The following is a 24,134-nucleotide window of genomic DNA, read 5'->3' on the forward strand; positions in this document are numbered from 1 at the left end:
CACTGGGCACAGATGTCAATCCAATGTCTATTCCACATTGGTTCAACGTCATTTTTGTTGAAATGACGTGGAAACAACGTTGATTCAACCAGTGTGTGCCCAGTGGAATATATTTAGAATCTAAATATCTGGTTCTGGGACTGGGTTAAACCAATGATTTGATACATATGCTTTGCTAAGCATGTTTTGGGGGCCAATCTGGAAAACTTTTACAATGTGGGGATGTGGAAAATGTATGTATTTGCTCCAGTAGTTATACAGTGCCCTCCGTAATTATTGGGACAGTGACACATTGTTGTTGTTTTGGCTCTGTACTGCAGCGCTTTGGATTTTAAATTATACAATGACCATGAGGTTAACATGCAGACTGTCAGGTTGAATTTGTGGGTATTTTCATCCATATCGGGTGAACCATTTAGAAATTACAGCACCTTTTGTATATAGTCTGACCATTTTAGGGGACCAAAATTATTGGGACAAATTCCCTTTATATGTGTATTAAAGTAGTCAAGTTTAGTATTTGGTCCCATATTCCTAGCACACAATGATTAAATCAAGCTTGTGACTCTACAAACTTGTTGGATGCATTTGCTGTTTGTTTTGGTTGTGTTTCCGATTATTTTGTGCCCAATAGACATTCATGGTAAATAATGTATTGCATTACAATATCAGGGGAGGTAATCATAGTAGCATCCACATTAATGTAGAAGTGTTTAGAAATATTATATTCTTATTTACAGTAAAAGTGACTCCAAAGTGACACAATACATTATTTACCATTCATTTCTATTGGGCACAAAATGATCTGAAACACGACCAAAACAAACAGCAAATGCATCCAACAAGTTTGTAGTCAAAAGTTAAATGTAATTGTTGCGTGCTAGGAACATGGGACGAAATACTACACTTTTGACTACTTTAATCAAATCAAATTTTATTGGTCACATACACATGGTTAGCAGATGTTAAGGTGAGTGTAGCGAAATGCTTGTACATATATAAGTGAATTTATCCCAATACTTTGGGTCCCCTAAAATGGGGGGGGGGGGGGGGGGGGGGGACTATGTACAAAAAGTCCTGTAATTTCTAAACGGTTCACCGTCATTGTATAATTTCAAATCCAAAGTGCTGGAGTACAGAGCAACAACAAAATCACTGTCCCAATAATTACGGAGGGCACTGTAAATTGATGGCTTAACCTTGTGACATAATGTTTTTATAGACACTGAAAGAGTTGATATTTTTTTGTAAAAGCAAAGAGTTTTGATTATTGTGACAAGAAAGAGTTAACTTTAAACATGCTTGCAAACTTTCTTGATGTGTACATGGCAAGAAAATAATACTACATTGTATTTGGCCTGAAAAACGCATACATATATTTTCTTAATAAAACCCTGAATGGTTCATCTGTGTATGAAATATGTGGCCTTGGAATAGTCTTATCTGAACAAATTGTAATTAATTTGCTGTTGTAAAAAAAATGCTTCTCTTGGTTAAGTGCGTTGAGTGTTATTCCATAGTGTGTTAAGAAATTAATTTCTATTTACAATTCTTGCTGTAAATAAAAGAAAAATGTACTCACCAATCTTCTAGTTTTTTTTGTATCTCAGACACTAAACTAGATACGAGCAACGATTTCTATTATATTGACAAGACAGTGGAGGGACCGCTCTAGCAATGGATATTTTTCCAAATTCGACAATCATTTTATCCTCCACAGAAAAATTCCTCACTTTGTGGTCTCATTTTGGTGGACACATTTCGGATGTAGTAAACCCTCTCGTTCCTCTACTTTTTCGATACGCGTTGAACTGACATTGACATCGTCAAAGAAGCGCCATAAAAAAGTATTCCAACCAGCCAATCACGTTTCACAATAATTGTATCTATACGATTTGCTCATCCAATGAAAACGTTTCATGGTAGAACGCCAAGGTCGGCCATGTTGTGTGGTTTCCACTAGTTACCACAGCCACAAAGTCAAACGTGGCTATTTCCTACAAATTAATTGGTAAGACATTCGCTTTTTGGTCCTAATTTAAGTTTAGTGTTAGACACATGGTTGGCATTGTGGTTAAGGTTAGGTTTAAAATCACATTTTAAAAATATACATTTTAGAAATAGGGATGGTTTATGACTTAGTGGCTGTGGTAACTAGTGACGACCATGTTGTGGTTTTGAATGAGGAAGAAGCGGGAGAGGTTAGAGGTTATCGTTTAATGAGTTATTTTTTATTTAAAGTACTACATTGAGTTACTTTGGACTTCTTTGCTATTTAAGAAAGATGCATGGCATTGTCGAATGTGGTACTAGTGATTAAAATCCTAGTCGCTTCAGCCACATAACCCGGATTGTTAGCTAGCTAGTTTAGCTAACCACAAGCTAGCTAATTTCAAGGGAAGGGGAAAGGTAACTTGATAGCTAGCTGGTTAGCAGTGTTGTTTAGCTAACTAGCTACGATTTACTTTCCCCGGTCGAATGACGTTGGGTGGCTTTATGTGCTTTTTCCTGCGCTGGCAGGCGGGTTGGAAGCAACCATAGCGATACACATTTTCGCGGGCGGGAGGTTTTAAACTTCTCTAAACATGTTCAATAAATTTTACGAATTAATTGGAACGGGTTTCGCTAATCTCCGCAATGGAGTACCAGCTCCCGACCAACAAGATAATGATACACACGGAGTACAACAAGGGGGTCGGATAAGGAGAAAAAGACCCATCGACTGGTAAGTTAAGGTTATTCTAATGTTAGCTAGCTAATTTATCTGTAATATATTTGTTGTGTAGTAATCTAATTTAGCTAACGTTACGTAGCTAATTTAGCTTAGTGTACTAGCTGGTGGCGGCACTGGATGACCTAACTAGATGGTTAACGTTAGCTAATTGTCAACTATGTGTGAGTTGTAGCTAAACTTGCGGACTTGTCTATTTGAGATGGTGGTGAGATTTTGACCAGCCAGTTAGCTACTACTAGCTAGCTAACGTTACAGAAGTATGGCACACTGTCTGACACGTTTGGGAGTCGGGTTGAGCAACCAACGTGCGCCCCCTCCCAAATACCATGACCGAATATAACCCCGATGAGTGGAGCCGGTCACTGACTAAAGTGAATGTAGCTAGCTTGCTTGCTATACCAGAATTATCACAGCAAAAAAAAAAATATGAGGCTGCCCGCACAGTCAGTGATTCTCTGGCACGTATTCATGTTGGATATTGTTTCCCCCCTGTTTTTATAGTTTGGAGGATGGTGACCAGGCACTAGCAGTGAAGAGATTTCGGATGGGTAAGCTAACTGCAATCTTGGTAGTGCATATATGCAAAAGTATTTGGACACCTTTTGAAATTAGTGGATTAAGCTATTTCAGCCACACCCATTGCTGACAGGTGTATAAAATAGAGCACACCGCCATGCAATCTCCATAGACAAACATTGGCAGTAGAATGGTCTTACTGAAAAGCTCAGTGACTTTCAAAGTGGCACCACCTTTCCAACAAGTCAGTTTGTCAAATTTCTGCTATGCTAGAGCTGCCCCGGGCAACTATAAGTGTCGTTATTGTGAAGTGGAAACGTCTAGGAGCAACAACGGCTTAGCCGTGAAGTGCTAGGCCACACAAGCTCACAGAACGGGAGTGCTGAAGCACGTAGCGCATAAAAGTTATGTCCTCGGTTGCAACAAGTTATCGAGTTCCAAACTGCCTCTGGAAGCACAAGATCTGTTCACCGGGAGCTTCATGAAATGGGTTTCCATGGCCGAGCAGCTGTACACAAGCCTAAGATCACCATGCGCAATGCCAAGCATTGCTGGCGTGGTGTAAAGCTTGCCGCTTTTGGACTCTGGAGCAGTGGAGCATGCTTCACCATCTGGCAGTCCAACGGACAAATCTAGGTTTGGTGGATGCCAGGAGGACGCTACCTGCCCCAATGCATAGTGCCAACTGTACATTTTGGTGGAATAATGGTCTGGGGTTGTTTTTCATGGTTCGAGCTAGACCCCTTAGTTTCAGTGAAGGGAAATCTTAACACTACAGCATATAGACAATTCTGTGCTCCCATCTTTGTGGCAACAGTTTGGAATGCCCTTTCCTGTTCCAGCATGGCAATGCCCCTGTGCGCAAAGTGAGGTCCATACAGAAATGGTTTGTTGAGATCGGTGTGGAAGAACTTGACTGGCCTGCACAGAGCCTTGACCTCAACCCCATCGAACAACTTTGGGATGAATTGGAACACCGACTGCGAGCCAGCCCTACTCGCCCAACATTCCCGGTGTCACTAACGCTCTTGTGGTTGAATGGAAGCAAGTCCCTCCAACATCTAGTGGAAAGCCTTCCCAGAAGAGTGGAGGCTGTTATAGCAGTAGAGAGGGTGACCAACTCCTTATTAATGCCCATGATTTTGGAATGAGATACTTTTGGTCATGTAGTGTATCGTGTGGTGTCGAAACATGTTCCCGGCACAACGGTGTATACAGTGTTTGATAAACAGTCCATGGTTCCCTATCTGACCTGATATGATGTGTTTGTGGATATGACAACAGGGGTCTTCATTGACACAGTGAAGACTGCGGCTGAAGGGGTGAAGAGCCATAGCTCTAACGTGGCATCCTGGGTACGGAATAGTGTGACTCCTACCTTGAGGAACATACTGCCCGCTTCCCCAGACCCCCCTCCGGAAGAACACTTTGATGAAGAGCCAGCAAAAGAGCTTCAACCGGAACCCTCAACTAATGCACCTCGTCCCTCAACTGTCTGGGAAGAGACTGAGGTATTGGATCTCTTTATGATGTTTCAGGGCTCTTAATTCACAAAGTATTAGTGCTGATCTTGGATAAGTTTTTGAGTTTTAAATCAAAATGAATAAGGGGGGGACTTGATCCTAGATCAGCACTTGAGACCGTTTTTGAATATGGGCCCAGATCTAGTACTAGATTTATACGTATTCATTACTCCAGTTTATTACAGGCCAGCACTCTCTTATAGTCATATTGAACAATAATGTCATTTGTTTTTATGGTATTTTTTTCAGGTCCTTGAGGTGAGGTACTCTGATCCCCTGGATGGGATGTGTGTTGCTCCCTCGACAACTCTGGAATGGAAAAGCTCTAAATCAGGCAAGACTCTATTCTAAGAATGTCTATGAAACCATTCCTGCTGCCGGCTGGAAATGTCAGTAATGTTGCTATGGAAATGGAACAGTTGTTTGATCCACACACTCTTTCTCTCCTTCTCTGTTCACTGCAGAGTCCTTTAGAATTGAGAAGACGATGATAGGATCGAAGGTTTGCAGACGCCAAGTGTGCATGGCTCTCACACATCGTGATGCGCCCAAAACGAATGGGCACTCTGTCAGTCTGCCTCATTCCTCTAGCAGTACCCCTAAGCCATGTCCCTCTACCCGCCTGGGCAGGAGCCAACTCAGAACACCTGCATCAACAAGGTATGCTCGTATTGTCAATCGATATAGGCCTGCCTTTCTCACTGGGTAAAAAATGCATTCTGCTATTAATCAAGCATTGAAAAGGCTTGATTTCTGATCAGGGCCGTTTCAAGGTTGTTAGAGCTTGAATTTCAAAGTGCTTGAAACTGTTCCATTTTCTGTGCATGATATTGTTCTATTCACAATAATATGAGTAACATGTTTGGTGCAGTAATTGAATTCTCTCTGTAGCCAGTTGACCTCCGCAGGATGCAGCTCTTTCACCAGCATGTATGAGAAGTCCTTCCCCATCCGCGTTGTGCAGAGTCCTTCACACGGCAGCCCTTCCACCCGCCTCCTCAGAGCCAGGGCTCGCTGCACCGCGCAAGAGGTGAGAGACCACCTACCAGAATATTTAGGGCTCCCACTTGCTGAACTTTTGCTATTGGTCTGTTTTCAAATAACGCTGTTATGTAACAGAGTTATTTGAAAGCAGCCCAATAGCTGAAAGGATCCAGCTATATTCTGGACTACGTGATATAAGCATGGTGTAACTGAACTTCCCTCTGGGGGAAAGAGTTATTCTATTGTATCTATCTATCTGTGTGTGTGTGTCGACTCACATAAGTCCATATAGATACAATAGAATAACTATTTTTTTCCCCCAGAGGGAAGTTCAGTTACAACATGCTCATATCACGTAGTCCTGAATATACCTGGAGAATGCCACATTGAGTTTTGTTGCCTCTACTTCATATCCAAGCTTTATTTATAATATAGAGTGATGGGTCCTCTCTGTGTTGCTCCAGTCTGTCTGTGAGGAGGAGAAGATGGTGTACAGACAGCTGCTGGCCATGGTCTCAGGTGGCCAGTCCTTGTCGTTCCACAACGGCAGCTCCCATGGCTTTCCGCGCTCACACAGAGACTTGTGAGTACAACAACCACAAGGCTAATGCTACAGTCCTCTCACTCTCCTCAAGTCCCCGAGGATGACTGGCAATTCAGTTGTGCTCAATGACCTGTACTCGCCCGTTGATGCAACCACACACATTTTCATGAGGAAATCTACCCCTTTCTACTTCTCCCCAGGTTTGATTGTCCTACATCTTGGCCATTTGGTTTGCTGGTGTTCCTTTCTAATAATCTCTCTCTCAGCACCAGCTTCCTGAGCACCAGCAGGCATCTGCTCCAGTGTTCGTCCCCTACGGGGGCAGGAGATGCCTCAGAGGGCCCCAGTGAACCCCCAAGCCCCCGTCCAGAGTTCAGCCAGGGCTACAGCAACGTCCCCAGCCCAGGGAAGGGCTCCTCCAGTGGGGCAGGGAACCACACCTGGGCCCCTGACTCAGACCTCAGCCCCAGGGGACCAGAGATACTACAGTCTGCCCCCTCTCCAGCTACCCTACAAGACACCTCTTCTCAGGACACACAATCATCAGGTGAAACGCCTTAGCCCATTTCCACTTCATCAGAGTTGATGTAGTAGTTTATTGACCCCAAGGAGGGACATTGATTTATCACCACCAGCATCAGCAGTATACAGAGACAGGACATGATAACGCCTTAGTGCCATCTTTAGTTTTATGTGTTGTGTTTCTATAAAAGCCTGTTTGTCTCTCTCGTACTAATTTTGACCATGGCTTGTTCTGCAGCGCATGATGGGGACTCCGTAATCATTGTGAAAGAGCAGAAGGGCAAAAAGCCATGCAGTTCAAGGTATGTGTTTTGAATAGTTTTTGTTGGTGTGTGTTATGTACTTTGTTTCCCATCTAGCCTGGTTACTCTCTCTCTGTCTCTCCAGTGTACCATGCTTCCAAGCTGAACTCTGGATCAAGGAATTGTAAGTCCCCTAATTTGTCACCGTTCCTTAGTAAATTCATACGGCGTATCTTGCTATATATCGCCGTGCGCCTGTGCTTACTGAATAGAATTGAAATCCTCCTCTAGCTCATTCTAGAAGTCCTCAAGTCGGATGTGTGTGTTTTCCAGGACTAGCATGTATGACTCTCGTGCCCGGGAGAGACGGAGGCAGATAGAGGAGCAGGAGGCCCTAGCTGCTCAGCTGCTGAGACAGGTAGTTAGCATCTCCTTCTCTGTCCTCATTGGCGTGACGTCAGCACTCATGTCTATACCAAGTCCTACATTTACCACCGATGCGGCCAATGGAAATAGATGGGAAGTTTTCCCCTCTATGCTTCATTCAAGCTATAGTTTATTAACTATATGAAATGAGATGCTCTTTTACACGGTGAGGACCGCAATGAAATCAACATTCAACTCTATAGTTGTCCTACTAAGCCTTTACTCAATAGAAAATGATATGGTGGTCCGTCTAACCCTCCTGTCCTGTGGTCTGGTCCAGCGTCTGTCAGATGACAGCCAGCTGGGCAACAGGTCCGTGGAGCTGCATGTCAGAGTCCCCCTGGAGAAGGAGGTTCCTCTTGCTCCTCTCATAGAGGGACCCAAACCCGCTGAGGAGTTCCCTGAGCTCACTGAGGTACCATTCACAGTATTTTAGCTCTGTGTGTTGTGCATATTTCTGCACTTTGTTTGTGAGCCAGCGCATTACCAATAAAATGCATTGTAATAATTGTACTAAGTGCTTTTTTTGAGACGTTTTGAGATTTTATCACTGTGTGCGTCAGGAATGTACATAGCGCGCAGCCTTTAGCTGAGCCGGCATGTTTGTGTGTCTGTGACCAGGATATGGAGGGGGAGGTGTGCCGGGCGCTGAGGGGAGGCAGCCAGGACGAGATGCTGAGTGAAGGATTCAGACTCACCATCACGCGCAAAGATCTCCAGACGCTCAGCCACCTCAACTGGCTCAACGACGAGGTGAGAGCACGTCACACTCTGCTTCTGTTTATATCGCCGTCTCATACCTCTGTTTTTGGAGACTGCTAGTCATTTCTTCTCTCTCTGTGTGTCTGTGCCTATGCCGATACAGAAAAGAGAATAACTAATACAGGAGGTGTTGATCCGTGGGCCTATGCTGTTTTCTTTGCTTGACCCCGCTCTCTCCTTCCTCTCTCCAAGGTGATCAACTTCTACATGAACCTGCTAGTGGAGCGCGGGAAGGATCCCAGCCTGCCCACGGTCCACACCTTCAACACCTTCTTCTTCCCCAAGCTCCGCGGCGCAGGCTACTCTGCCGTACGTCGCTGGACCAAAAAGATGGACATCTTCTCAGTGGACATCATACTGGTGCCCGTCCACCTGGGGGTGCACTGGTGCCTCTCTGTGAGTTAACATACAATATATTGTACTTTGCTGCTGCCCGTCTACCTGGGGGTACAGTGGCCTGGTCTGGTTATGCATCCACCATAGTTGCTGGAACCATGCTGGAAAGGACAACGTGAAAATGAAAAAGTTGGAGCCAGCAAAGTACGGTTTAGATGGGTTCTATAGTGGTAATCACACTAGACAGAATCTGTAGTGTGATGTTTATATTGACTATTAATTTTATATATATATATATTTATTTTCTCTCAGGTGGTGGATCTCCGTAAGAAGACTGTCACATACTTAGATTCAATGGGAGGGAACAATGACGAAGCCTGCAGGATATTGCTGCAATACCTGCAGCAGGAAAGCAAGGACAAGAAGGGCAAAGACCTGGATACGTCAGAATGGACTCTGCAGAGCAAGAAACGCAACGTACGTGTTACACTATCTAACCGAGATCTCTGTCAACTCAACATGCTTTGACACTTCACTGATAGATGTTGCCGTCTTTTGAAAAATGGATCTCAAACTATTTCTCCCAACAGGAGATTCCTCAGCAGATGAACGGAAGTGACTGTGGAATGTTCACCTGCAAATATGCCGAGTACATCACCAAAGACAAGCCAATCACATTTACACAAGTAAGTACTTCAACCGCCAAGCTGCCCCTGTGTGTTGGGGAGAGGCCCGTGTTTAATACCATCTGAGGTGTTTTGAAAAAGTTTTTTTTATTTGATACAATTTTGAATTTGGCCTTTACTACTACAGTCCAACGCAGTGAATAACACATTCATAAATGGCAAAGACAGTCCAAAAAATGAATACGGTGTGGAAGTGTCTGTCCTTTATCTAGGAGATAAACAAAACTTTTCCTCACCCTTTTTATTTTTGACACATTTAACCCCTTATTTTTGTAGGCACAAAACTCATAGCTTCAGATGAGTCCCGTGACACTTGTGGGGGTCATAGAGCAAAACGGAGAACACCAGCGTGTTCGTGAGAGTCAACTTTCCATGGATGGTTCATATTCGTTTTTGTAGGCCTAACCGTTCGGACGCTAAGGATCATTTTTGTGAGAAGACTGATTTTTTTCCCCCGGGATGTTTCATGGTCTGACAAACACCGACGCGGTGGATTGAGACGCAGCCCATGCAAATAAACTTATATCTTTAGCTTAAACTGTTGGATTTTATTATTATATTACTTGGATTGACGCATGGGTGTGTCGATAGACTCTAAAACAGCCTTGTTCTATATTTGGAACACTGGTTGCATTTAGAATGCACTGCATATGTTGCCAAAGCCATTGAATGAATCAGTATTTCTCCCTGGTTATACGGAGAGACTTGCGTTTTGAAATGCAGGGATCAATCGTTTGGCGCGAGGTAGAGAGATGCTGTGAAATTCCACCAGAGCACACTGGCCTGAAGCTTTTTTGACCTGGCACTTGTAAGAGACCGCTGTTTATTTGCTCAAATGTGATGCCCGGTCACTATAAGAGACTGGCACTTGTTGGCGACTCTGCTTTTAATGGAAGCGTAACGGTAAGCATGAGCATTCCTGCCAGTACTGAAAATGTCCTACAATCCAATGACTTGACTGGCTCAAGCCCCCATCCGTCCGTCGGTGGAAGTGTCCCCCTCAAACAGAGAAACTAGTGGTAGGGAGAGATGAATAACCCTGTGGAACGGGACATCACTCGAGAACAACAGAAGCGGCCAAAGGGTAACCTGCCACGCAATTCATTGAGGACGAGCCTTGTTTTTCACAGTGCCTGTAGCTGCGGTAATAATAGCTTTCCTTCCATTTCTCACTGTATGAGAAGTACAAAATACCAATGTGCCTGTAGTGTTACCCATCCTCTGGCTGTAGTCCAATGTGGAGTAGTACTGAAGCATGACGTTGCATAATAGCAGTTTGCTAGCTACATTACTTCAACTGCATTGCATGACCAATATTTTCAATCTCTAATGTTACCACAATAAAGAACAATGACAAGTCAGACTTTTACTCTTTTATTTTTATTTTTTTTTTATGAACGGGAAGGCAAGCTTACGAAAATAGTTTTTTAAATTTGCAGAAAGTTAAATGCTTTAGCTAGATTCTTTTAAATCCGCTGGTTTGCTCAGGAGTCCCTAAAACACGAGTAACTAACTCAGTATTTCCCTTCCCTCCAATTGACAGAAACACATGCCCTACTTCAGAAGACGCATGGTCTGGGAGATATTGAATCGGAAACTGTTGTGATGAAATTGGGAAGAGATTTCTGAACAGGTCAAGAGCGAGGAGGTGTCTGAAATGATGACGGTGCCCATGACACTGTGGCTGTTCCATTCAGGAGGATACATTTATTGCAACCACAACCTCCTGTGTATTAGCAAGCAAAGGTCTCTCTTTCAATTGAGGTTCTCATTTACAAATCATACTCTGAAATGTTCCTGTCAGAGCGTGAAGTTGGTCCAACCAGTGCAACTGCTTGTATTTTGCCACTGATATTTTTGTAAACTACTCAAAAGTATAGTTCAACGAGAGCTTGGTGTTCTGATGCGATGACTGTTAACACCTTTATTTTTATAGTCTATGGTCAACACCCATACCTGGTTCAATAAACTGGTTCAATGAGAGAACAGAGCTCGAGATGCAGTGACATTCTTTGATTTATATCTGGACACCCACATTTGATAGTCGTTTTTAGCCAAATAGAAAATATATGCAACTGACCTCAGAGTATAATTTGTAAAAGGGTAGGCCTAGATATGGCACTGGTGTGTTGCCATACATGGCTATTGTGTGGTACTTCAGGTGACGCGAGTATCTTCATTGGTTATTTGGACCCCAAAACAGATAAGCAGCAGTGATGCTTCCTTGACCAAGAGACCCGTTATTCCAAGATGAAATTGTGTAACCTGAAATTGAAAGTCTATTTTGTTTAAATAAGCAAAGCAACAAAAAAAATAATTGTGCATTTCTCTGGATATTTTCAACATGTATATACTGATGAGTATACCGTTTCTTGGATAATGTATTTAATATACATTTTGTACCTTTTTTATTATCTGTTTTGTATCTAGAACAAAATCTTTTTAGAAATAAATTCCTCAAGTATTGTGTGTGTGCATCTGTTTGGAAAGGTGTACTTTACATGACATACACACTCTTGGTAATGAAAGGCACATGGACAAGCTGTTAAAAAAAACTGGATTCCTTTTAATAAAAAAAAATGACCTAGTTCAAAAACAACAGCAAACCCCAAAAAATATTTTGAAAAGCTGTTAGTCTAGAAAGGGGAATGTTTAGGCTGTGTTTTCACAGGCATCCCAATTAGAAAAAGAGCAGAATTGAGCTGCCTGTTTAAACAGCCATAGACCTGCTAGTGTGGCACATAAGGACAAATTAACCATTGACAAAAGTGAATAAGATTGGACTTGATAAAGCCAGGGGATAGTAAGGCTGTGAGCCAATGACTATGAAATGTGTTCCTTTTAACCTGTCTGACAGTTCCTTACATGACGTGGATGACTTATTGCTGGACGGAGCTTCAACTAATATTTTCTCCCTCTAGTTGGCATTGTACAATGAAAGACAACGCTGTAGAGCCCACTCCTACGCAACCTTTAAAATCCTAAATTAGCAGCAAGATGTTTCAAGTGGACTTCATGGTAAATGATTGAACTACGGCAAAGGGCATTCTGACATCGCAAACTAATGCTGAATATTTTTGATTTAAACAAAAATCTGGAATGATTATGGCCTCAAATGAGTGTAACAAACATTAAATTGTGGTTTCCTAAGATTGATACTACATGGGAGTAAATCTTACAAGAAAATAATTCCTGTTATATCAAACTATTTGCAGACAGTGCATGAATGTTTCCAGATAGCAATTTAGTGTGTAGCACCCTTTTAAATCCTCTTGATGAAATCTATAAGGCATTTCTGATATTCTTCCTACCACAAATTAATTCATAAAGCTTATTACTAGTGTCAACAAACCTTTTCATGTACAGTCACAAATCAAGGAAAAAGAAAGAACTACAGAGGTATTCTAAACCAAGCATTGATCACTTAGAAATGTCTACCGGATGTCGTCTTTGGTAAAAAAAAATCTACAACCAATATTTCGGTTGACCAACAATAAGGACTGTGTCTGGATGGACAAGGTAGTCACTATCCCATTTTTAGGACATGGTGTGATGCCTTCAGCAAGATAGCCGAGTGAATTTTCTCCAACCTCATGAACCATGCTGTACATGAAAACATGGTTAGGGTTAGTAGATAGCCTGTAGAGCATATACAGATATTCTCTTCTATGCAGCGATCTCACTGTCATTAGATGAACAATGAGGCGTATAATCTTACAACTAAACGTTTTGGATGAACTGAAATGAAAGACACCAATAGCAGAATGCTACGTTTCAAAAGTCACTACTGTTGTCACCTGAAAAAGAAAAAGTTCTGAAATTCATCGACAGCGTAAGTATTGCATTATTGTGGAGTTAAATTTTGTTGTTGTTGCATAGATCACTGGCCATTTTAAGAAACAAAACAGTCTGATTGGATGTTTGATCTGGGATTTAGGCCTGGTTTGCGAACGTTTTACGGAAGAGCGAAGCTATGGAGACAGTACCCGCTGTGACTGTGCGGGACAGCCTGGAGAACCATAGAAGTTATGAGCTTAGAAAACGTCTCTGAATCTTGCACACTAACACTCAGCTGACTTTACATTGCTCTTGTTGCGTAGGAGGTAATGTTACTTTTCACACTGCATTCCCTAACCACTGACTTAGTGACTACTCTACCACATAGGACACATTTCTAAGAGGTATTACACTTAGAGCTCGATTCAGTCTGTAAAGCTGAACTGTTACGGATTGCGCAATAGACATTTAAAGGTAATTTCCAATTGAGCCGACATATGCAGCGTTTACCGTGAATGCGGTCTCCGACCAATGCGGGAACATTGCCTTTAAATTTCAATTGGGATTGAAAAGAGCCCGTAATTATCTTGGAGTGATGAGCAGTTGAGCACACCTCTTTAAATGGTGGACGTGCCAAAACTGATGACACAGACTGATTTTGAAATCTCTCAAACATTTAGAGCATTTTCCATGTGTTTGAAAATTAAAACAGAGATTGAGAAAAAGAAAAATGACCGTAATGACAGACATTATTTCAAAAGAAAAAGACAAATCTTTCAAAAACAAATCTACTTGTCCATAGAAACATGTAACTACTCAATGCACGCTACCAATTAAATGTATCAATCTGAAAAGTATTAAATCGAATAAAAAAATCTCACAAACGTTCTTTAAATAAAAAAACAGTCACTCGGAATCAAAACCAAATAAACAAAAACAGAGGCATCTATAAACAGACAGAGAGAAAGTAGCGTTGTGGGAGCAAAAAGACACAGCAATGCATCTCAGTAGCCTACTGGCCATAGGTTTAGGATCTCTAATTTACTAAACTACTAGCGCAACACTCAATAATGTAAACTCCTAACAACTATGGGTCTGTTTAAAGGGTAGCAGCTTAACCCACTAAAACCAAATGTAAAGACTTATTTATGTTGTTGGTTGGTATTGGAGCAATATAGGATTAAATTCCCCAAATATAACCAGCAACTAAATGTATTTCATGTCAAATTTAATCATGCATATATTTTTTATTCCCTGTATGATTTTATTATAATTGGCCAGAATCAGGAAATAATCAATTCAATGTTTGATTGTCTTAAGCTTTATTTCTAAATATCTATTTAGATTCTGAGAATTATTGTGAGAATTTCAACTAGGGACCCAAGTGCTAAAAAACGTATCTGAGTTGATAGTACCAAATATGACACCGTCTATGATCTAAGTAACTTAAGCAGTTGGTTCAGCCTTCTCTCGTCAAACATTAAAAACACGTGAAGTGAACAAAAACAACAATGGCATTGTGAAATTAAGAAAACAAATCTTTGATTAGTGACTTTGAATCTATACCAAAAAAGCTTACAAACAACAGATGATGAAATGAAAAACGAAATCAGCATATTTTACAAAAAAAGTACAGCTAATCGACAACACATGTTGTTGTAACTTTATGTTCCTGATTTCATTCTGGCTCCCCAGAATATTTAGGAAAATAATTTGTTAATATGTGCACAAAAAAAATCATGTGTGTGTTTCTTTCTTCGACATGTTCTGTGGTCAAAATAGATGCTCCGTGTTCTGTTCGTTTTCACAGTATCCATTCATCTGTATTCAAGAGTTTGCCATAACCTCTGATTTTTAAATATCCTTTTGTCCTTAGTGTGACTGTCTGGTGCTTCTGTCCAGAGTCACTATCCACTAAGCTGAGCTGTACGGACCGCAGGTGGCCCCAAGAAATAGACTCTAGTATAACCCACCTGTCCCTCCTCTTCACTTTCTAAGCTGATAGGAGTAACCTGTGTGTTCTGTGGGAGTCTCCATGGAAACCTGTTGTTGGATGGCACTATCCTGTTAAACATATTGAAGAAGTATTCATCAGTCAATCAACCATTCATCAGTAAAGAGACCAGTTGTTTCATACCAGAACACTGTAGTTTTAAATGTGTACATGATACTGCAACACATTTTCCCCACGGGGACAATAAAGTCAGTAAAGTAAATTGTCGTAGGATGTTTCTTACCTCGACTGAAACAGTGGTCTGAGGCACTTGGGTGTACTGGGGGATGTAGGTCCCTTGCATAGATGTGTTTGCAGGCATATACTAAAATAGAGAGGAGAAAACTATTAGAACGTATCATCAGGGGCACAACTTTCACTGGGGACGGGGGGGACATGTCCCCCACCCACATTCTGAAATTTCATTTTTGTCCCCCCCAGTTTTATCATTGGAATGTGATACAAAACGAGGCAACGTTGTGCTTTAGGACCATGTGGACGCCTCCAAGCGGCCGGGTAGGCTGTTTGGAGTGTTTATCCGACTGGATTAAAAAATATATACAGTGGGGGAAAAAAGTATTTGATCCCCTGCTGATTTTGTACGTTTGCCCACTTACAAAGAAATGATCAGTCTATAATTGTAATGGTAGGTTTATTTGAACAGTGAGAGACAGAATAACAACAAAAAAATCCAGAAAAACGCATGTCAGAAATGTTATAAAAGGATTTGCATTTTAATGAGGGAAATAAAAAAAGAAAATGGATTATGCCCCCCCACTTCTAAAACCAAAGTTACGCCCCTGGTAATCATTATAGAATCTTATTCACGTTTGTCTCTTTTCTGAGTAAAACTGTCTTCATTGAGGGATAGAAAGTGGCATTATAGATGGCACTGACAACACAATGTCTTTGTCCAAAGTATCTACTGTATGTCTATACAGTAGTGTTCTGTTGGGACTGACCGTGCCACTGCTGCCCATAGAGAGGTGGCTGAGCTGCTGTGTGAGAGGCCCCATCATAGGGGTTGGTTGGATAGACATGGTGTGGTCCATGCCCGGCGTCAGGACTTGGCCCTACGGGGACACACACACACACACACACACACACACACACACACACACACACACACACACACACACACACACACACACACAGAGTTAACATTCACAAGACAAACAAAAATGCATGTATGTTTATGCTTAACAGGTGTTTCTCTCAGACACAGAAAGAGAGAGACAGGCAGATCACACTGGTTCACTAATAGGCAGTAACAGACCCACAGCAGCAGTGGGTAAAACTCACTGAGGGCTGCATGAGGTACGACTGATGATGATGCATCCAGGACTGTGGACTGTGGATCTGCAGCAGAGAAGTAAGACAGACACACAACATAAGATGTATGCTTTCTTCAAATTTTCAGAATTAAGCAATAAAGGCCGAAGGGGTATGGTATATACATTTTAGTCTTTTAGCAGACGCACTTATCCAGAGCGACTTACAGTAGTGAATGCATACATTTCATAATTTTTTTTTCTTTTTTCTCTCCGTACTGGCCCCCCATGGGAATCGAACCCACAACCCTGGCGTTGCAAACACCATGCTCTACCAACTGAGCCACAGAGAGTATATGGACAATATACCACGGCTAAGGGCTGTTCTTAGGTGCAACGCTGAGTGCCTGGACACAGCCTTTAGCTGTGGTATATTGGCCATACACCACAAACCCCCGAAGTGCCTTATTGCCATCATAAACTGGTTACCAATGTAATTAGAGCAGTAAAAACAAGTATTTTGTCATATCCGTGGTATACAGTCTGATATACCACGGCTGTCAGCCAATCAGCATTCAGGGCTCGAACCACCCAGTTTATAATAAGAAATAAATCCTCTGTACACAGCAATATATCCACAGAAATACAACAGACAAACCTGGTAGGTATTAACAGGAGAGTGCATGTAGGGGGCGAGGGATGTCTGAGCTATCATTCTGTTAGGGGCCATACTGTAGGGAGATGAGTAGAACCTGCAGAAACAGAGAGAGAAGAAACCCATCAATATCCCACACACACTGTCATCCCTGCTGTACATATGTCCAGGATCATCTCATTGAGGTTTTATACCTTGATCAAACCGATAGCGTCGTTGCGCAAAATGGTGCGCAGCATCATCTGGCTACGTGTGCAACAAAAGTTCAACATTCACCTTCTGCTACCATTTCTGTCAAGCCGTCTACAGTTTGACTCGTACGTTCGATAAATCCAACGTCTGCACCACACAGCGCACCGCCACTGTCTCCGCAACGCAACGCTGCATGGCAAACGCAGCGTTCCGTTGGAACGGTGTACCAAAATGCAATGACTGCCGTCGGTGTGATGGAGGCATTGGTGGAGTATTCGCTCACCCGTTCTGTAAGGCTGTGGTGGGGTCATAGGTCAGTGTCATTCCTCCCTGTGGTCAAACACATTCAGATACAATGCAGTAAGCACACATACAGTAATACATGTGTTTGACTGACAAATATCGAACCAGAAAGAAGTTGTAACAAAAAATCCCGTTTGAGCTTTAAAGTAACTGTCTCACTTTCAAAAGTTCATGTTCTGTTACCTCACACCCAAATGATGTTGTTTACTCATCCTATACTCGTATTTGTGGCCAAAGCATAAATTGGAGAGAAAACACTTCAAACTCGTATCTCAAACCGACCGTTTAAAAAATGCTTGCTATTTCCTTGTAGAAGATGAAGCAACACTGGACAGTTACTTTAATGTCACTGTACTTAATATAGTTGAAAGTACCTGAATAGCCTTGGTGAAATGGCAACAAGAAAGACTACAGGGAAGACGGCAGACTGTTTACTGTCGGAATGAGAACTCACCGTTTCCCCATCTGTTGTCCAGGGACGGCCATTCTGCAGGTACTTTCCCTGGCTCTGTCTCTTTTTCTGTCCTCCATCTGCAAACTTACATAACAGGGGTTCCAAGGGCACTGGGAGGAGAGGAGAAGAAGAGGGTTGAGTGACTTTGGAGCACTGAAGGATATAATCTGTGTGTTTACACTGTATATTGTACATTATAAACTGGGTGGTTCGAGCCCTGAATGCTGATTGGCTGGCAGCTGTGGTATATCAGACCGTATACCACGGGTGTGACAAAACAGTTATTTTTACTGCTCTAATTACGTTGGTAAACAATTTATAATAGCAGTAAGGCACCTCTGGGGTTTGTGATATATGGTCAATACACCACAGCTAAGGGCTGTGTCCAGGCACTCGGCATTGCGTCGTGCTTAAGAACAGCCCTTAGCCGTGGTATATTGGCCATATACCACACCCCGTGGGGCTTACTGCTTAATTAAAATATGACAGTGAATCAAGATACTGTGGAAGATGTGAGCCTTTTTGTTGCTCCTGACCCTTTCAACCAAGGCATCATACAGAATAAACTTTGTTCTAAAAAGAAATAGAAAACATGATGAGATAAAGATGACTCACCTGGTACTCCAGGTGGAGTCTTGATATATTTGCCATTGAAATGTTGAATGATAGTCTCACATTTCTCTGTTGACTCCATCCTGCAAATAAAGCTTGATTTACAGAATGCTGTACTATCCCCAGTAACCAGCAGAGGGCTCAGCAGAGGGCTCAGCAGAGAGTTGAGTTTACCAGGGGTGCGTTTAGCAGGACACAATGTTTTGGAACGTTCAGATAGAAATAGGCTATGTAGAACAAACATGCCTCTCTAACATACGGAATCACATCAGCTCTATTCATGGCATTTCTATCTGCAACGTTCGACAACATTTGGCAACTGAATGTGACCCTGGCAAGCTAGCCATGCCTTGACAAAGCCAAGATATATATGATCATTACATTGCATTTGTCAATAAATGTTTAAGTATGGAGGTATACATGATACAGTACGCAGGAATCTATTTTTGCATCTCCTACATAGCTGTGACCTAAGACTTTATTTCAGAGGTGTAAAAGTTGGTTACCTGGCAAAGCCCACTCCTCTGCTGGTGCCGTTGGCATCTCTGAGGATGCGTGTAGAGATGACCTGACTGAAGGGCTTCAGCATGTTCTCCAGCTCCTGCTCATCCATGGACACAGGCAGGTTGGAGATGTACAGGTTAGTGGGGTCCTGCTCCTGTTGCTGTGGGGGGAGGGAGGGAGGGAGGGAGAGAGAGAGAGAGGGAGGGGGGAGACAGAAATACAGAGTTAAATTTGCTCGTCCATAGACACAGGGAGGTTGGAGAAGCACAGGTTAGTGGGGTCCCGCTCCTGTTGCTGGATCACAGACAGGGAGGAGAGAGAGAGAGGCCTTTAACAACATACACACTTGCCTTTCTAAGCTTGAGGACATTTTCAGGAGGCTGTGGAGAGGAAAGAAAGGCACTGGAGATGTAGAGAAAAACTATTCTAGGGAGAATGTTCTTGTAATGTTACCTGTAATATTCCCTTAATGTTTGAGTGTCCAGTTTTCCGTAAGTTAGGGGAACATTTTTACCTATGTTAGCAAAATCCTTCTGAGAATCTTTTTAGCATGGTTTGGTGTTAGAGTTGGGAAAACATTCTCATAATGTCAAACAGAACATACACAAATCAAATGTTATTTGTCACATGCGCCGAATACAACAGGTGTAGACTTAGCGTGAAATGAGCCCTTTCCCAACAATGCAGAGTTAAAAATATATATTTTTAAATGGAAATAGTAACACAATGAAATAACAAGACTATATACAAGGAGTACTGGTACTGAGTCAATGTGCAGGGGTATGAGTTACTTGAGATAATTGAGGTAATATGTACATGTAGGTAGAGGTAACTAGGCAATCAGGATAGATAATATAGAGAGTAGCAGATATATATATATACAGTATGTGAAGGGTGTGAAAGTATGTCTATGTGTGTGTGGCATCAATATGCATGTGTGTGTGTTTGTTTTGTGTGTGTGAGCATATGAAGTTGTATGTAGTCTATGTGTGTGTTGCAGTGTCATTGTAGTATGTCTGAGTGTGTGAGTAGAGTCCAGTGAGTGTGCATGGAGCCGGTGCAAGAGAGTCAGGGCAGATAAAAAGGGGGTCAATGCAAATAGCCTGGGTAGCCATTTGATTAACTGTTCAGCAGTCTTATGGCTTAGGGGTAGAACCTGTTCAGGAGCCTTTTGGTCCCAGACTTGGCGCTCCGGTACCACTTGCCGTGTGGTAGCAGAGAGAACATTTTATGACCAGGGTGGCTGGAGTGGTTGATACTTTTTAGGGCCTTCTGACACCGCCTGGTATAGAAGTCCTGGATAGCAGGTAGCTCGGCCCCAGGGATGTACTGGGCTGTACTCATTACCCTCTGTAGCGCCTTATGGTCGGATGCCAAGCAGTTGCCATACCAAGCGGTGATGCTGCCAGTCAAGATGCTCTCAATGGTGCAGCTGTAGAACTTTTTGAGGATCTGAGTGCCTATGCCAAATCTTTTCAGCCTCCTGAGGGGGAAGAGGTGTTGTTGTGCCCTCTTCACGACTGTGTTGGTGTGTTTGGACCATGATAGGTCCTTAGTGATGTGGACACCGAGGAACTGGAAGCTCTCAACCCACTCCGCTACAGCTCTGTCAATGGGGACGATGGGGAATGGGGACGTACTCTGCCTTCCATTTCCTGTAGTCAACGATCAGCTCATTTGTCTTGCTGACATTGAGATAGAGGTAGTTGTCCTGGCACCAAACTGCCAGGTCTCTGACCTACTCCCTATAGTCTGTCTCATCATCGTCAGTGATCGGGCTTACCACCGTCGTGTCGTCTGGAAACTTAATGATGGTGTTGGAGTCGTGCGAGCCCACTCAGTCATTGGTGAACAGGAGGGGACTAAGCACGCACCAATGAGGGGCCCCCGTGTTGAGGGACAGCATAGCGAATGTGTTGTTGCCTAAACTCACCACCTGGGGGCAGCCCGTCAGGAAGTCCAGGATCCAGTTGCAGAGGTAGGTGTTCAGTCCCAGGGTCCTTAGCTTAGTGATGAGCTTGGAGGGCACTATGGTGTTGAACGCTGAGCTGTAGTCAATGAACAGCATTCCAGGTCGGAAAGGGCAGTGTGGAGTGCAATAGAGGTTGCATCAATTGTGGATCTGTTGGGGCGGTATGTGAATTGCAGTGGTTCCAGGGTGTCCGGGAGGATGGTGTTGATGTGATCCATGACCAGCCTTTAAAAGTATTTTATGGCTACAGATGTGAGTGCTACGGGGCGATAATCATTTAGAGAGGTTACCTGGGCGTTCTTGGGCACAGGGACTACGGTGGTCTGCCTGAAACATTACAGACTGGGTCAGGGAGAGGTTGAAAATGTCAGTATAGACACTTGCCAGCTGGTCAGCGCATGCTCTGAGTACGCTTCCTGATAATCCATCTGGCCCTGCGGCCTTGTGAATGTTGTTTGAAGGTCTTCCTCTCCCGAGCTTTCACTGGCCTCCAGCACACACACACACACACACACACACACACACACACACACACACACACACACACACACACACACACACACACACACACACACACACACACACACACACACACACACATATTGCAGACTTTGGACTGATCCGAATTTTAGGTAGGCTAATTAACTTGTGAAGCTTATTATGTGAGCTTCATCAGAAGCTCTTTAATTAACTGGTATAGGACTACTATTTATTGATTTTATCTCAGACTTTTGTAGCCTACTGGACTCAGAGAGCTACTCTCTCAAGTTGTCTTGTTGGGGCGAGTGACTCTTTGAACTTACAACGGCCAGCCTCAAGTCGTTATATCTATTTCTTGTGCTTTATGCTATTTGCCTCATGACTCAAGCGTGCTTTGTTGACTATGAACGTGCTTGTTTACCCAACTGTGGGACAGACTATGTTTGTTCCCACACTCGGGACTCTGACTCTCTATTGGTTACACAGACTCTCGGCCTCCCATCCTATTCTAACCACCTCTCGCCGGCTTTGTATTCATGTTATCTGATGACATTGCTGTACAATAAAATCTCGTTGCCATCTGATGCACATTCAAATGTCATAAAAAATCCACACTGCAGAGCTCTCCCTGTCCTCTGCCGTGCCCTGATTGTATTACTGCTGATGATATCTGGAACTGTGCATGTACAACCTGGCCCATCTACTGTTGCTATCCCCAATTCTGACTTGTGCTCTGATATCTGGTCCACAGATTTCTGCTCTCGTAAAAGCCTGGGTTTTCTGCACACTAACACTAGAAGCTTATTACCTAAAATGGATCAATTGAAAGTGTGGGTTCACAGCTCCAATCCAGATGTGTTGGTCATTACTGAGACGTGGTTAAGAAAGAGTGTTTTGAACGCTGACGTTAGCCTTTCTGGTTATAACCTTTTTTGGCAAGACAGATCTTCCAAAGGTGGTGGAGTGGCAATCTTTACCAAGGATCACCTTCATTGCTCGGTTGTCTCCACCAAGTCTGTCCCCAAACAATTTGATATGCTGGTTTTAAGCATTACACTTTCAAATAGGTTCTTGTTGACTGTTGCTGGGTGTTATTGTCCACCATCAACACCGGCCTGTACCCTACCTTCCCTAAATTCTCCCCTGGCCCCTTACACTAAGTCTGAATTTGTCCTAAACTGGAACCTCCTTAAACCACATGACCAAGCCCTAAAACAATGGGACTCTCTAAATCTTTCTCAGATTATTACCAATCCCACAAGATATGACTCCAAACACCCAGAAAAGGCTCCTCTCCTCGATGTTATCCTCACAAATAATCCTGATAGGTATCAGTCTGGTGTTTTCTGTAATGACCTTAGTGATCACTGTTTTGCAGCCTGTGTTCGTAATGGCTGCTCAGTGAAACGACCTGTCCTGATTTGTCATAGACGCTTGCTAAAAAACTTTAATGAGCAAGCCTTCCTTCATGAACTGGCCTCTGTAAAATGGAATAGAATCAGCTTGATCCCCTCTGTCAAACACGCTTGGACCTTCTTTTTTGACATTTTCAGTGGTATTGTTAACAAACACGTCACATAAAGAAAATTTGAATTAAATTTGGTTCAGCCCCTGGTTCCACTGTGATCTGACAGAGATACTCCAACTCAAGAATTCCATTTGGCGAAAGGCTCGGCACACACATACTCAGGCTGACTGGCTCTCGTTCAGGCAAATGAGAAATAAGTGCACTCAGACTATCTGGAAGGCCAAAGTTAGTTACTTTAAGGAGCAGTTCTCTCTCTGTGGGTCTAACCCCAAGAAGTTCTGGAAAACGGTTAAAGACCTGGAGAATAACCCCTCCTCCTCACAGCTGCCCATGTCCCTTAATGTTGATGATGTGGTTGTTACTGACAAGAAGCTCTTTAATCACAACTTCATTAAGTCAGGATTCCTATTTGACTCAACCATGCCTCATTGCCCGTCCAACATTTCCTCATCTCCCACCCCTTCTAATGGAACTAGCCCCGATGCTCTACAAAGTTTCTCCCTGCAGGCAGTCATTTAGTCTGAGACGTTAAAGGAGCGCCTTAAACTTGACCCCCAAAAAACATCTGGGTCAATTGGTTTAGACACTTTGTTTTTTAAGGTTGCAGCCTCTATCATCGCCAAGCCTATCTCTGACTTTTTTAACCTCTCTCTCCTCTCTGGGGAGGTTCCCTTTGCTTGGAAGGCAGCCACGTGTGTCCTTTATTTAAAGAGGGAGATCAAGCTGATCTTAACTGTTATAGGCCTATTTCTATTTTGCCCTGTTTATCAAAAGTGTTGAAAAACTACTAAATAATCAACTGACTGGCTTTCTTGATGTCTATAGTATTCTCTCTGGTATGCAATCTGGTTTCCTCTCAGGTTATGGATATGTCACTGCAACCTTAAAGGTCCTCAATGATGTCACAATTGCCCTTGATTCTAAGCAATGTTGTGCTGCTATGTTTATTGACTTGGCCAAAGCTTTTGATACAGTAGACCATTCTATTCTTGTGGGCCGGCTAAGGAGTATTGGTGTCTCTGAGGGGTCTTTGTCCTGGTTTGCGAACTACCTCTCTCAAATAGTGCAGTGTATAAAGTCAAAACATCTGCTGTCTCAGCCACTGCCTGTCACCAAGG

The 24,134-nt window shown here is 42.9% G+C and overlaps 2 protein-coding genes across 5 annotated transcripts in view; one reads left to right on the forward strand and one right to left on the reverse strand.

Annotated features, from left to right (window-relative positions):
* Nucleotides 1-1,997: 1,997 nt before the first annotated feature.
* Nucleotides 1,998-11,744, forward strand: LOC106567061 (sentrin-specific protease 1). 2 transcript variants are annotated; one of them, XM_014135903.1, is made up of 17 exons: nt 1,998-2,725; nt 3,236-3,282; nt 4,535-4,761; nt 5,023-5,107; nt 5,238-5,433; nt 5,665-5,803; nt 6,222-6,340; nt 6,568-6,848; nt 7,062-7,125; nt 7,211-7,249; nt 7,399-7,483; nt 7,772-7,906; nt 8,113-8,244; nt 8,446-8,649; nt 8,902-9,066; nt 9,180-9,275; nt 10,819-11,744. In XM_014135903.1, exons 1-17 carry the CDS (start codon nt 2,586-2,588, stop codon nt 10,879-10,881), a joined length of 2,217 nt encoding a protein of 738 aa, XP_013991378.1. In that variant the 5' UTR covers nt 1,998-2,585; the 3' UTR covers nt 10,882-11,744. The 2 variants fall into 2 exon arrangements, with proteins under 2 accessions (XP_013991378.1, XP_082816240.1); XM_082960114.1 differs by lacking the exon at nt 10,819-11,744 and adding an exon at nt 9,552-10,636.
* A 76-nt stretch (nt 11,745-11,820) lies between these two features.
* Nucleotides 11,821-24,134, reverse strand: part of LOC106567062 (RNA-binding motif, single-stranded-interacting protein 2) — a 43,752-nt gene continuing 31,438 nt past the window's right edge. For all 3 annotated transcript variants that reach the window (XM_014135906.3, XM_014135907.3, XM_082960116.1), the window contains exons 5-13: nt 19,039-19,196; nt 18,536-18,615; nt 17,921-18,030; nt 17,447-17,493; nt 16,975-17,068; nt 16,348-16,404; nt 16,008-16,118; nt 15,290-15,370; nt 11,821-15,116 (exon numbers count right to left, since the gene is read on the reverse strand). In XM_014135906.3, coding sequence (XP_013991381.1) covers nt 15,039-15,116; nt 15,290-15,370; nt 16,008-16,118; nt 16,348-16,404; nt 16,975-17,068; nt 17,447-17,493; nt 17,921-18,030; nt 18,536-18,615; nt 19,039-19,196 — 816 coding nt within the window. In that variant the 3' untranslated portion in view covers nt 11,821-15,038. The remainder of the gene's footprint in view (nt 15,117-15,289; nt 15,371-16,007; nt 16,119-16,347; nt 16,405-16,974; nt 17,069-17,446; nt 17,494-17,920; nt 18,031-18,535; nt 18,616-19,038; nt 19,197-24,134) is intronic.

Source organism: Salmo salar, chromosome 13 (genome assembly GCF_965601325.2).
Source record: "Salmo salar chromosome 13, fSalSal1, whole genome shotgun sequence".
Taxonomy (NCBI): domain Eukaryota; kingdom Metazoa; phylum Chordata; class Actinopteri; order Salmoniformes; family Salmonidae; genus Salmo; species Salmo salar.